The sequence below is a fragment of the Poeciliopsis prolifica genome, unplaced genomic scaffold (assembly GCF_027474105.1).
Source record: "Poeciliopsis prolifica strain line A6 unplaced genomic scaffold, Auburn_PproV2 SCAFFOLD034, whole genome shotgun sequence".
Classification (NCBI taxonomy): Eukaryota; Metazoa; Chordata; class Actinopteri; order Cyprinodontiformes; family Poeciliidae; genus Poeciliopsis; species Poeciliopsis prolifica.
This window is the reverse complement of record NW_026562409.1, coordinates 1,238,853-1,253,502: the sequence shown is the minus strand read 5'-3', so window position 1 is coordinate 1,253,502 and position 14,650 is coordinate 1,238,853. Positions and strand designations below refer to the sequence as shown.

The following is a 14,650-nucleotide window of genomic DNA, read 5'->3' as shown; positions in this document are numbered from 1 at the left end:
AGGCAGCCAATCAAAAGAGGCCGGAGGCGGGGAGGGTCTAACTGCCACCGGCGTCCGCCAATCACAATGCAGGAAGATGATGGAACTCAGCAGCTACAGCCAATCACGTGCGAGTATTTTTCAGAGGACATATTCAAGGTCGGTTGGTGTGTAGCTGTTGTACGTGCATATGCTGTGAGGAACATAGACATAAACGAGTAGACGTCGCTTCTTCTTCCTTGCCGAGAAGGAACGCTTCGTCAGCGCGTCCGCCATATTGCTAGTGGCAGGCCTCTCTGATAACCGATACAGGTAAGCTTGGAAACAGGATTTTATGATTAAATGAATACCTTTATGATAAACTAAGTTGTATTAATATATAACACATATCCGTAGTAGTACTAATAACAGTGACTATTAAAGTAAATTTTAATAATATCTTCATAATGTTCTGAAAATTCACCCAAACACACCTTGATTTACATCTGAAGATATCCTGAACCATCTTTTCTGTTATATTTAACAATATTCTTTCAATTCAATTAAAATTAAATTAAAATTAATTTGTGCACAAGATGCAATATAATGCCAGAGTGGAACAGGGCGAAAACAAAATCATTAATAAAAACAGACAAGAATCATCATGTTAAAAAAGTTACTTTCAATTAAAAGATTCAACCAGAATAAAAATGAATAAATAAATAAATGAATAAATGTACAACACACACCCACACCCAAACATACTTGAGAATAGAAATGACATACTTGCATGTATGGAACCTCATAAGAAACAACACAAGGTGCTTTGTGTTTTTAAGGCTTGTTTAACCCTTTAACGTTGTTTTTTAGTTATGAAGATGAGTACTGGCAATTTACAATTATAATAAAAATAAATATTTTTTATTATTATTTAACAGATTGCTGTTAAAGTCTTTAAGACATTATGCTACTACTACCGAAATTATTATTATTATTATTATTATTATTATTATTATTATTATTATTATTATTATTATTATTATTATTATTATTATTGGTGTGGTTGACCCTGCTTTTGGCTCAGCGTCTACGTTCATAGGTCTATGTTCCGGGCTGAGGTAAGAGGCGGAGCCTGTCGCAGCTGGACGGGAGTGGATCGATACGTGAACATATTCTATCAGCCTCCAAAATCACCACATTGACAGATAACCGATAATCAGCGGCGGTTCCTTAACAGCAGCCCAGATTCTGGCGGCTGTCTGGGAAGAAACGTTCCCACTCCCACTGTGGGAACGTGAAGGAGTTTCTCACCGCAGCGCTGCAAAGCCACGGCGGGATTCCACCAAAGAGTCCATGTCTGGTTTTACTCTGAGGTCTGCTGCCTGTTTACTATGAGACTATTGTAAACAGCAACACATTGTTTTCCTGCCTTAAAGTTGCTCTGCCGTCTGTTACGTCACAGTTCAGCCGCACGGTTTGTTAACAAGAACCAGATAAATGTCGCTTTGCACACCGGATGTAAAGTCACAGGTCGCCCACCTGTCTCCCTGTGCAGGTAGAGGCAGATTGGTGACTTGTTCTTCACAGGGCTGAGACACACAAACACACTTCCTGAGGGCAAGTGAGAGAAATGAAGGAGTCCAACATGTCTGGACTGCGGGTCGACACCGGAGCACCAACAGAACCAACACCGACAGAACATTCGCTTTAATTCAATTCAAAACACAGTTTAACCCTGAAGGAAGTCGGCTGTTGAACTGACTTCCTTCAGGAGGATCATCGGGGACATGATCCTCCTGATCCTGGAACTTTAACTGGGTGTTAAGGTCAAAGGTCAGGTGCTTCTGTCACAATAAAAAATAGATCAATTCACCGCATGATAAATAAAAACGAGCTCAATAATTTCCATTTGTGTTATTTCCTGTTTTATCATCCGGTTTTTGGTAGAAAGAGAGAAAAGGTCTTCAGTTTGGTCTCAAACTTCATAATTCATTTTATTTGTTGTTTCTGTTGTTTGTTTCTTTACTTTGCATATTTAAAATGTCTTCCTGTGTTAAATGTTCATTAGAAATGTGAAATATTTGAGAATGTGTTTTTGCATTATTGCATCTTTACCGTTATATTGAAAATAATCTCAAAATAACAAGTTTATCGTTTATCGCTACAATGATTTATGGTCCAGCTGCATTTATTACTGCAGCAGGTCAAAGTTCAGGAATTATTTGAGCTTTTCAGATGTAAAAGCAAGACATTGTTGCCATGGTTACGTATCATAAGAACTGTCCAAAAGTAAAAAAAAAAAAAAAACAAAACAGCAAAAAGCCTTTCAGCTGCACAGCATCACAAAGCAGAGGAAGCATGAACAGAACACATGTGAAGCTCCAGCCAGGCTGGGATTCGAACCGGAAACCTTGCTGCTGCTCCAACATGAAGCTGCTCTGACGTTTCATTGAGCAGCTTGTTTAACTGCAGGAGGATTCCTTCATGCATAAAACAAAGTTATTCTGATGCACATAAAGCTGATTCACAGCAGCCAAACTCCGGCCCTGGAGGGCCCCCGGTGCCTTTGGGTCCTCCGGTGCCTCCTGGGTCCTCCGGGGCCCTCTGGGGCCTCCGGGGCCCTCTGGGGCCTCCTCCCTGTGCGCCTCAGGGTCCTCCCGATACCTCAGGGGCCCCTCGTACCTCCCGGGGCCGCTGGCCGTCTTGCCGGTTTTGGATGGGCCACAGGGACTAAACACTGGAATGAAACGGCTTCATTTCCTCTGTATTGTGTGGATCGGTTCTCCAGAACTTAATGAACTCATTAATCTAAAGGGTTAAAACAGCATAAAACATCAGAATAAATAGAAAATGAGCTGCACAAAATATCACACCAAACTAAATCTGTTTTATTAATATCATCATAAGCAGTACGACAGTCTCACAGAAGGACTTTATATTTCTGATGCATCTCTTCTTCAAAATGTAATGGCCGACATGCTGTGATGGAAAGGAAGAAAGGGATTATGGGAGAGTGATTTAAAATGCTAAACATTTATTAAAATAAATGTACAGAAACATTCAGTGTGAGTTAGAAGGAAGCTGTGGGTTTTTGCTGGTTTGCATTTAGTTTGTTTCCCACTGTGGGGAACGGAGCAGGCGTGGTCAGCTGCAGAGCGCGGGGCGGAGCCTGGACCGGAGCCTGGACCGGAGCCTGGACCGGAGTCCGGTCCATCAGAGGACGACGCCAAGGCTGTACGGTCTGGTTATTCTGTCATACGCAGCTGGAGAGGCAGCAGCGCCTCCCGACCCCGTTAGGGAGAAGAGTGACCGGAAAATGGATGGATGGTTCTGACTGAAAACCAGTCTGCAGTGATTACAGAAATGAACCGCTAGAGGGAGACATTGATCCTCTTTAACATGTTTTTGTTTGAAATCTTTTCATATTCTGAAGCTTTTATGCTGAAAGGTTGCAACAGAAGAAACATGTTTATGAGTTTGAAGATGAAATGTATTCATTACTTTGCAGGTTATCTGATCTGGTGAATGTCTTCATTGACTTAAACTTTATTGCTAATTTAAGTCTGTTGTAATTAGCAGAATCATTTCTCGTTCTTCTCGCCTCTGACTTGTGATGACAGCAGAGCCCAGTCCAGGAAGAACAATCCTCTGGGATTCACCGAGTGTCTCTTCATCGTTTCCTCCAGCAGGGAGGGAGCCTGGCTCTTTCACAGAGGCCTCTTGCCATCTGAATCTCTCCTGAGAGTGTCTATTGTGCACAAACGTGTCCAGTTGTGATTAAGGTTTGTAAGGATGCGTTGAATCAATGGGATGTGAGCGAGAGGCCCATCGCTCCCCGTCTTCACTTCCTCTCCAGCAGCGGGAGCCCAGTGGAAGCATTAATATCACTTCCCATCTCTGAGGGAGATAATGGGGCCTTGAGTGCAGATTAAGGCTGGAGGATCTGGGCGTGGAGGAGGAGTTTTAGTTTCAGCGTCCCTGTTGACTTTCATGGAGCTGCAGTGGTGCTTAAGGCGACGCTTTCTGGCTTCTGCTCCTTCTCAGCTCCTCTAAACACCATTAGTGTCCAGAAACACTCAGCGCTGAACAGCTTTTTAATTTGAGGGCCTTGATGATGCATCTGAGCTGCTGTTCTTCCATCGTCCGACCGCAGGGATTTTAAAAACAGGATCTTCAGTTTGAGTTGTTGGGGTTTTGTTCTGATCCATGCAGGCAGAATCAAAGTAAAGACAAAACTAATTATCCACAAAAACAATGAAGAGTAAAATATGAACGCTGCTGCATCACCAAACCTCATCAGCTATTAAATATGCAAATTTATCAGAACAGTGCAAAAACACAAAATCATAAGAACTATTTTTGCTTTTACTTCAAATACACTTAAAAGTAAAATTCACTAACAAGTAACTTTTCAGCAAGAAACAGGAGCTTGTTTGGTGTCTTCAATAATCGAACTAGACATTTTTCACATTTTAAGTTATTATATAATATAAATTATAATATTGTCCCTTCCTCAAATAATAACCTAAAAACAGTCACTTTCATGGGAATATTATTCTGAATTATAAGCTGTGAGGAACTCAGATTATTTCACTTTCCACCAACAGATGATATTGGATTGAAACAAGTTTCTATATTGATCTGTTAGTTTTGTCTCGTTTTAAATGTCCTAAGACGTTTTCAGTGAAATGTTTTGCAGTGCAGGTGGAGCTAAATGCTTCCTGCGGCTTGACGTCGCTAAAATTAGTTCAACAAAGCGAGCAGCAGATCCGGTCCGGCCGGTTTGGGTCAGAGAAACGCGTCACAAAGAAAACACACACGCGTCATTTCAAAGCACTTTTAGTCGCTCGTTTCAGATTTTTGTCCTTCATACATAAATGTGCAAAGATTTGGTGGAACTGACAACATGTGGATCAGAAACACAGCCAGGCTCGGATCTTTAAAGCGTCCAGCTGATAGAAGAGCAGTAGAAGTCGTTTTCACAGAGGTCCGGTTGGTTCTGGTTCTGGTTCCTGGTCCAGAAACACGAGTTCAGCTTTAATCCCATTTCCTTCAGTCAGAGATCAATCCTGATTGCCAGGCTGCTTCATGTGGATCCGTCCATTCTCTCCTCATGTTGACGCCTCAGACCCGATCTGACCCGATCCGACCTGATCCGACCCGATCCGACCCGATCTGACCCGATCTGCCCCGATCCGACCCGATCCGACCCGATCTGCCCCGATCCGGCCCGATCCGACCCGATCTGCTCTCATCCAGGTCGGGGAGGTCACAAGATGTCTGGCTTTCGGAGGTTGAGCTCCTCCTCAGAGACGGTGAGATTCCCCAGGTACCAGAATATCCACAGAACCAGGCTGAGGAAGATGAGCAGCGGCCCGGACAGGACGAAGAAGTCCCAGTAGGGCAGCCGAGCGAAGATGCCGATGAGGAGCAGCAGGAGGCCGACGGCGTCCAGGAAGATGGCCAGGCTGAAGAAGAAGGTGGTGCACTTTCCCTGCTCCATGTTTGGGCCGGCGGCGCCGGTGCGGACGGCTGGGTGTCTGCTGGCGGAGTGACTGGACCCGGAGCCGGTCGCTCCAGAAAACGGCTGCTCTGGTCTGAAGCATCATTGTTATTCACTGAAAGCACGCCTTACATTTCTGTCATAGCTGAGTGTCAGTGGCAGGACCGGTACCGGATCGACGGGCCGCACCGCCAGCTGACGGCCCGGTTCCTCCGGCTGGCGGCCCGGTTCCTCCCTGCACGCCTGACTCTGCATCTGAACCAGAAACCCATCAGAAAAACCCAGCGGTGTGGACAAAATGATTTTTACAGATTTGAGATTTTGTGACATCCTGGAAATTCGCCGCCTGCGACTCGCCTGACAGGAAGTGATGCGTCAGAGACAGAGGTCAAAGGGCGTCTCGGCTCTGGTTACAGGAAGCTGGAATTTGTGCCGTTTCCTTCAGGTGGGATCGTTTGTCAGCTTTAGTTGCAGAGTCAGAAAGATTTTAACCACAACAAACAAAAAGTCGCCAAGAAGTCAAACCAGTCAGACCAGAGAGCAACTGGAAGTGTGACTGGGAATGAGCACAAACACATGAGACAAGAACAGGTGAAACTTTTCCTCCTCCAGAGACCAGAGTTCATCTTTATACAACTGAAATCAGTCAAAGATATGAACAGATCAATAATTTTACTAAAATAAACCGAAATATCACAGCGAAAAGAATAATCCATAATTATTGACAGATTTACATTTAATGTTTATCAACCAAGAAATGTCTGATCCATAATACAATAAAACAAAATAAAATGGATATTGATTGAGAAAAATATAATCTGCTCTTAAATACATTTAAATAAAAATGAGACACTTTCTTCTCAATAATCAGTTTGCAGGAATCAAAACATTTTTTCGTTTCATTTCTTCAATGGTTTTCTGAGGACAGACTCTGTGCCATCACCCTAATCTTTACCTGCCAGCTTCAGATTTCACAGCTACATTAATTCATATAATATTAATTCATCTGCTATAATATTAATGATAAAATGTTCGACATATTGATTATTTTCTAATAAATAATATTAGTACAAAGGGTCTAGTTAAAGCATCAACATTCTTGAAATAATAATTGCAGATTAACTTTGAAATATGAGACATAGTGAAAGCTGGACCTTCAGTCCTGGAAGTTGAACTTCTGAACCGGACAGTTTTTGCAGAATCCAATCTTTGGATCCTGCAGGAACCGAACCGAGCCGATCAGCCCACGCACTGCTCCCCGTCCGTGGAGCCGTCATAACCCTCGTTCAGGTACGCCGTGGATTTGCCCCACGTCACCTTGCCCCCCCCCCCCCCCCCGCCTCGTCCTCGTCCTCTGCCACGCACTTCACGCAGTCCACGCAGTCCTCGCGGTCCACGCAGTCCACGCAGTCATCGCCCTTCATCTTCTGGCTCAGCCTCTCCGAGATCTTCGTGGCCAGCAGCGCGAGGCTGTTCCTCTTCCGCCCGTCGGGCTCCGACACCCGGATGTTGCCCACGTACCACATGAGCCAGCAGGCCAGGCTGGCGAAGATGATGATGGAGCCCGAGTAGATCAGGAAGTCTCCGTAGAACAGGCCGCGGACGCGCAGGTCGCCGAAGATCCCGACGAACAGCAGAACCAGGCCCAGGAGGTCAAAGGTGACGGCGAGCAGGAAGAAGGGCAGGCAGGTCCCGATGTGCCGGAGGAGAGCCATGCGGGAGGCTTTGCTCTGGCCGGGATCCTTCATCCTGTGTGCGGCGGACAAGTCGGGACCGCGTACCAGCAGGGAAACGCCCCACCTCAAGGCAAACAGTTTGCTGAGGGTTGAGGAGGAAACACTGCGGGCATCTGCAGCTCAGTCACATGCAGGCCAACATATTAACATGTTATTTGCTTGTCAAATACAGAGCAGGAGGGAAAGACCTTTGACCTTTTTACTAAAGCTGCTGCTGCTGCTCAGAAACTTTTACATTAGTTTCCTAGGAAAAACTTGGATTTCTTTAGAATTTTTTTAAATTAAACTCAGGAATTTCCTAAAACAACAACAACAAAAAACAAGGACATTTCTAAGCTTGAATTTTCAAAGTTTTGCTAGAAACCGCACCGCACCACACCGCGCCACCCCGCACCACCCCGCACCGCGCCGCACCGCGCCGCCCCGCGCCACCCCGCCCACCCGCGCCACCCCGCACCACCCCGCACCACCCCGCACCGCCCGCACCGCGCCGCCCCGCGCCACCCCGCACCGCCTCGCGCCACCCCGCGCCGCCCTGCAGGCTCAGGGAAAGTTCAACATAGATTTGCATTTCATTTCTTAGGAAATTTAAGTTGAGCTTCTTGGCGGCTGAGTGACGCACATTTATTACATAAATAATAATATGTGGTTATCAGAGGACATGATGGACAACTGGAGGAAATGGTGAGGTTGGGGGTTCAACTCTGTCAAATCCTGACATCTGATGAAACTAAAGGCAAACTGTAAAACTTATTGATTTCTCTTCCCACACTGGAAAAAGTGATGCACGGAGCTGTTCATTCAAGCTAATAACTACCATTGAATACATTGTAAAATAATTGACTTGATGGTGAAAGTCAATTTTTTTGCATTCTGAGGTGTCAATTTTGATTCAGACTGAATTAATCACACTTCTAAAGGAAAGAAAGCAAATATTTTGATTCCTCTCAAAATACTGACAGGAAATGATGTAATAATTGAATCTGAGTCACGTGAGAAGAAGTTGTGGAGAAGTGCTTGGAGAGCATCGTCCGTTTCGGCATGGGGAAGAAAGAATGATCAACGTCCTAGCATTTAATCGAAGAATAAACCTGCGGTAAGTACTAACCTAAGCTGATGTCTTAACAAGCCTACAGTTGTATTAATGCAAAAGACTGAGTTAATGTCACCTGGTTAGCAAGCTGAAGGTCCCGCCTAAATATGGGTATCCCAGTAAATGCTTTCTTTTTTCGCTGGGTTAAATGTGGTGTCATTTCTGAACTTACACGTATTTCACGAGAAATATCACTATGTGTACATTGTTCGGTTGTAGCTGGAATTAATCAAGGTAGGCATCATTCGTTACCAATCAATCGAATTATGTTTCGATTGATTGGTGTAGCCGAGCTAACCACGGTTAGCTCGGCTACACCGTGAACTTGACTAGCTCAGCATATTAAGCCATGTTAGCAATTAGTTCGTCTAGTGTGTTTATACCAACCATTTAAAAAAAGAAAAACATGTGCCATCTATGAGTACGTTAATGTGTAGTAATAATTTGTGCACCTGTCACTGCACCAAAGATACTTTGAGACTGTAGGAACCAAAACAGGAGCCATCCAGTCTGTCTTCATATTTAAAGAGGGACTACCAGTGGCCTCTGGCAGATGTACTAGAATGGCTTTACATTTCCACAGCTTTGTATTAGTCTGCCATGGATTCAATATTGACCAGGCGCGCACTGTAAAAGCACTGTTTATGGTAGAGCTGAGAATTAAGTTGCTAGATTAGTCTACACATTGCATAATAACCATTTTGATTGTCCCTAAAGGGTGCTGATGCAGATTTCAGAAGGGAGTGTATCCTCAAAGCTCTCATCATCTACCTGGGAGAACGTGTTGAGGACCTTATAAAGGAATACATAGTACGTCCAGATATTTTCTGTCACAATGATGATTCAACTTTATTCATCACAGGAGACCACCTATGCCATTATACACTATATAGTGATTAATGAGGTGTGCCAGACTGCAGTTGTTCAGTTGCATAATGTCGTATATTTTGCCTCAGGTCTCCCAGAAAGATCAAGCCAAGCAGGAGCTGGAGAGGACCATCATGGCAGACTTCGTCTTCAGAGAGAATTCAAGCCTTCTACAGCAGCCCCAAGACGTTGGGATTGTCATTGATGGTGTGGAAGTCCTCAATGAGTTGCCTTCTGTTGCAGCCGGAGTTGTAATGCTCTTTGGACTTTGCTATGCCCTTATCATGGAGTATCCACAGGGTTTCAGGTTCACCTTTGAGGCCCTTCACAAGATCCTGATGGAGCTTGGTTCCAACAAGATGACTTCCAAGATTCGCAAACTCAGTGGTGAACTCAAAACTGCACAGTGGTGTATATTTGTGTGTGCTTATTGTGTGCATGTAGTTACCACTGGCTTCTATTTAAGAGGTAGACCACCTCAGCAGCACTTTGTTATACAGGCTCACGGTGTCACTTTCATGGACTGCTTTTGTTGGAATTTTACTTCTTTGATGATGTTTAGAGATGCAACATTCCTTCATGTGTTTGAACAGTACAACAGTGGATGCTTTCCAACCATTTAATTTAGCTTGGTAAGCCATATTGTCTTTATTTCATTGCTCTGAGCAACAATGACATGTTTATATTTGTTTGTCTGAACATGCCACTTTTTTTTCTCCTTTTTTACTCGTGAGGAATAAATGACTTTGAAAAAATGTTGCTGGAGTGTATTAATTGTGTATTAATTTTTAAAAATGCAATATAAACACACTGTGTGTGTATATATGTAGATGCTGTACACACACACACACACACACACTCTTTGGGGCTCCTCTTAAGCCATGATCGTCGCTGTCGGACAGAAACCAACTTTCTGAAAGACTTTTCTTGTTTTGATTTCTGGCTACGTTTAGCCAGAAATCAACCGGTCGCCCAGCCATCAGGGTTAGCAAATAGTTTTTTAAACCAAATTAATGAAATATAAAAAAAACTTTCATGGTGAGAATGAATTAACTGGTGCTAATGCCTGAATATTACTTTGGTGCAATGTATATATATTTGATTGGTTCAATGTAAATATTTTACTTTGGTTCCAAAACTGAAATGTAAATAATTTAACTTGGATAAAGGTGAAGAATTAATATTGGCTCAAGTACAATAATATGGTTTGAGTCAAATTAAATAGCCATGTTGTACCAAACAACTTTATTTACATTCTGTGAAGTCAAATATTTTAGATGCAACAAATGGACATCAAATTTTTTACTTTAAGCAAGGCCACACTTTTTCCAGTGCAGATAAAGTTCGATCAGCTGATTGTTACAATAGAATCTCTTATTATTCATTAATTCATAAACATTATTTTCCAGCCTGTTGCTGTGACTCTGAGTCCTGCAGCCTGCAGCATGCAGGTGTTTCTGAATGTTTTTCTATTTTAAATCTTTTTTCTGGTCAGACTCTCATCATTTGCATCCATGAAGGCGGAAACATTTCTGCTCCTCTGCTGCACAGCGAGCTGCTTACTGGAAGCAATGAGACAATAAAACGCAAAGTGATAATTATAAACTCTTTTAGTTATTCATGAGGCTGAAACTTCACTTCTCTCTGCATGAATATTTAAAGTGTCTCTTTGCTCTCATCTGTGCTAAGACCTTGTAAATGTGTGAATAACAGCCTCAGCAGAGCTCATAAAGTTACACTGTAAAACATTAACAGCAATATTTTGTGGATATTCATTTTTCACACATTTATACACTAAACTAAATATTTCATCAATAAGCTAAATATTTAGTTTGCAAGCTACATGTTTAGCTTTCAAATTCAATATTTAGTCTGGAACTAAAGATTTATTTTGGCAACATAATATTTAGATAAATAGTTTGCAAGCTAAATATTTAGCTCAGACTCAACACTTTAGTTTGTAACTGAATGTTTAGTTTGCAAAATAAATATTAAAAATGTATCTATTAAAGTAAGCATTTAGTTTGAAACTAAAGATCCAGTCTGTTCATATTTAGTGACTAAATAATTGACTTTGGGATTCTATATGACGGAATATTGAATATTTCCGTTGATGTTTTACAGTGTAACTCTAGCCGGTTCTGTTCCCCGGCCGGTTCTGTTCCCCGGCCGGTCCGCGGACCCAAACGTCTCCAGGCTGAAGACGCCGCAGTGTTCCTGGGAAACCCCCGATGACATCACACGTTGATGGCCGGAGGCTTGCAGTAGCTGAGGGGCCTCCGCATGTGGGAGCGCTTCCGGTTCTTCTTGGTGATGGGGATGAGCACCACCCCCACCACCAGCACCATCAGCCCTATGGACAGCAGGGCCGGCCCCAGCAGGGCGGTGGCCTTGTAGCACCGCCCGGCGAAGCACAGGCCGCTGATGATGACGCCGCAGGCCAGGAAGCTGCCGCCGGTGGACATGAAGTGGATCGGGAACCAGAACACGTCGCATTTCTTGGGCGGCGGCTCCGTGGTCCAGAGCGACTCGCTGCGGGACAGAGAGAAGACGGTGCTGGCCGTCCGGCTGGCCGCCTGGCTGGGGGGCGTCAGCCCGTCCTGGGACTGGGACAGGGCGCACTCCCCCAGCGGGATGTTCTCTGGGCTGCCCGGCATGACCTGCAGCGGCTTCTGGAGGAGAAACATGAACTGTGAGGAGAAACAGGCTCATCCTGCAGGCAGATCATTCAGTATCACAGATTCTGCTGACATTCATACTTTATTCACTCATTTATTTTCATTATTTGTTGCTGATCTCTATCAGCTTTGTGGAGCCAATATGTCTGAACATATTGTGAGTTTTTGACATCTGCTCTGTTTTACATGAGCAGAAAGAGGAACATTTGATCTGAATGAAAATGAAACATCAACAGACATAAAATCTTCAAAACATCCAACTTTCTGTCACGTCTCTGATCTCAGTTCATTCACACATTTAACCAAACAGGATTTAAATTCTCTTACATAATTACGTTTTCATTTCATTGTTGTTTCTTGAATTTCAAATCATTTCTGAATACATTTTATAATATGTTTTATGCATTGATGAACATTTTCATTGCAGGGTTATTAATAACTCATAAACATTATTGATCTAAACAGCCTTTATATGTAAATCTCTTTCACTTTTTCATCAGCTGTATTTTTATTCTTTGGTTTCAAAAGTAAAAGTGCAAATAGAGCAAAAGATAAAACCTTTCATCTTTAGACCCCTGAAGGTTTTGGGTCACAGCTGAATGGGAACCAGAACTATTCAGAACTTCATGCTCCTTATCAAAACCCAGATCCAGCTCAATGATCCCAGAATGACACTGCCACTACCATGCATCTGTGTTGTCTTGAAACTGTGTCCCACATTTTGGTGTTTGGTTTCAACACTTTCTTGTTGAAATTTGATGAGATCTGAATGTTTTCTGAGAAATAAAAGACTAAATAATACTTGGACTGAATTCCTGCGACTCCTGTGGTTTGGAAATGACATTATTTTTATTGAATAAATGTCATTCGATAAAGACATTCGATAAAAACATTTATCAAATGTCATTATCAAAAGACATTTTAGAATCGTCCAGGTTGTGTAATAACAACCTGGAAATCCCAAATTTCTCCAAATACAAGTGAATGACTTCACTGCATCCTTATCCTGACTGGTACCTTTGCACAATGAGATACTTTGACCCTTTGTAATCATTTCTACAAAGAAAATCAGATTTATTTCAGGTTTAACTGAAACTGATGATTGAGGAACACTGAAGTTGATTGAACTGGTTTTCATTTAAAAGTTTAAACATTTTATGAAACAGATTTTTCTAACATATTTGTTTGTTTTTCATCTGAATTGTACATTATGTCATATTTCTTGTGGGAAAATGAATTTTCCACGAAAGACTCGACTTTAACAAGGATGCAGCTGCAAGTTTTCCTTCATTTCTGGAAAACATTTAAACGCATAATGAAAAAGTTTTGAGGCAGTTTTCATCTGATCTGTTTCTGGGCTGACTGTGGATCCGACTGCGCCCAGTCAGACCAGCAAGTCCCTCGTTCCAGGCAAAACAGGAGAAGACGGTTTGAAATGTGATTCCACTGATCAATAAATGACATCATGGTGGAAACATCCGTTTGTTTCCAACAGCCTGAAGCTTCCAGTCGATTTTGGTCCCAAACAGCTTCATGTTGTTTCTGGCTGCACAGAATCAAACTCCGATCATTCGGACGTCGTTTGTCTCGTTTCAGTCCTTTTATTTTATTGCATCTCTGTAAATAATTGATCTGCTAAATTGTTCTCTTCTTTTACTGTCAGGCTTATTGTACAGGAGGTGATGAAGCTCCCGATCAATTATTTTGATAGAAGTATTGATCATGTTAGGCCACACCCTCCATCACAAATACATGTGACTGGAACAACAAAGCGTTCGCTCGTATGGAAAAACAAACTTTATCGTGATAAACGTTCTTCACATTTTTAATCCAAATTAGAGTCAGATCGGAGGAAACAGACTTACCGTTCAGATCTGGTTCAAATCTTCTGCTTTTACAGGTCAGAGTCACATGAAGATGCAAAAACAGGAAGAAATCAGCTGAGAAAACCTTCCTCCCACTGCCTGACCAGAGAAACCAGTAAGAGGCATCGCCACAGATTCCCACTCAGCAACCCTCTGCCCACCTCCTCTGCTTTCTCCACCTCCTCCGAGGAAACCCGACCGCCGCAGCCTCACTCAGCATGGCTGCGTCCTGATGCTGCAGCAGGTGGACAGGAAACCCATCCACCCTGACCCCTGACCTGTGGAAACTAAACCCTGTGGAAACTAAACCTGTGGAAACTAAACCTGTGGAAACTAAACCCTGTGGAAACTAAACCCTGTGGAAACTAAACCTGTGGAAACTAAACCCTGTGGAAACTAAACCTGTGGAAACTAAACCTGTGGAAACTAAACCTGTGGAAACTAAACCCTGTGGAAACTAAACCTGTGGAAACTAAACCTGTGGAAACTAAACCTGTGGAAACTAAACCCTGAGGAAACTAAAGTCTGAGGAAACTAAACCCTGAGGAAACTAAAGTCTGAGGAAACTAAACCCTGTGGAAACTAAACCCTGTGGAAACTAAACCCTGAGGAAACTAAAGTCTGAGGAAACTAAACCCTGAGGAAACTAAACCCTGAGGAAACTAAAGTCTGAGGAAACTAAACCTGTGGAAACTAAACCTGTGGAAACTAAACCCTGAGGAAACTAAAGTCTGAGGAAACTAAACCCTGAGGAAACTAAAGTCTGAGGAAACTAAACCTGTGGAAACTAAACCCTGAGGAAACTAAAGTCTGAGGAAACTAAACCCTGAGGAAACTAAAGTCTGAGGAAACTAAACCCTGAGGAAACTAAAGTCTGAGGAAACTAAACCCTGAGGAAACTAAACCCTGAGGAAACTAAACTCCACAGCCGCTGCAGGTTGTTCCTGTTT

General features: G+C 43.0%; 1 protein-coding gene and 1 long non-coding RNA gene across 3 annotated transcripts; one reads left to right on the top strand and one right to left on the bottom strand.

Moving 5' to 3' along the window:
• Positions 1-8,160: 8,160 nt before the first annotated feature.
• Positions 8,161-9,838, top strand: LOC129374001 (uncharacterized). Its single transcript, XR_008607445.1, has 3 exons — positions 8,161-8,293; positions 9,008-9,100; positions 9,247-9,838. It is a non-coding gene; the product is annotated as an uncharacterized LOC129374001 (long non-coding RNA).
• Positions 9,839-10,752: 914 nt separating this feature from the next.
• Positions 10,753-14,379, bottom strand: LOC129373699 (phosphoinositide-interacting protein-like). 2 transcript variants are annotated; one of them, XM_055051745.1, is made up of 3 exons: positions 14,289-14,377; positions 13,701-14,178; positions 10,753-11,829 (listed from the first exon to the last, which is right to left on the bottom strand). In XM_055051745.1, exon 3 carries the CDS (start codon positions 11,812-11,814, stop codon positions 11,395-11,397), a length of 420 nt encoding a protein of 139 aa, XP_054907720.1. In that variant the 5' UTR covers positions 11,815-11,829; positions 13,701-14,178; positions 14,289-14,377; the 3' UTR covers positions 10,753-11,394. The 2 variants fall into 2 exon arrangements, with proteins under 2 accessions (XP_054907720.1, XP_054907719.1); XM_055051744.1 differs by having other exon boundaries at positions 13,701-14,379.
• Positions 14,380-14,650: the final 271 nt, after the last annotated feature.

Excerpts from the sequence above, each read along its gene's own strand:
- LOC129373699 (XM_055051744.1), bottom strand. The coding sequence starts at position 11,814 with ATGCCGGGCAGCCCAGAGAACATCCCGCTGGGGGAGTGCGCCCTGTCC.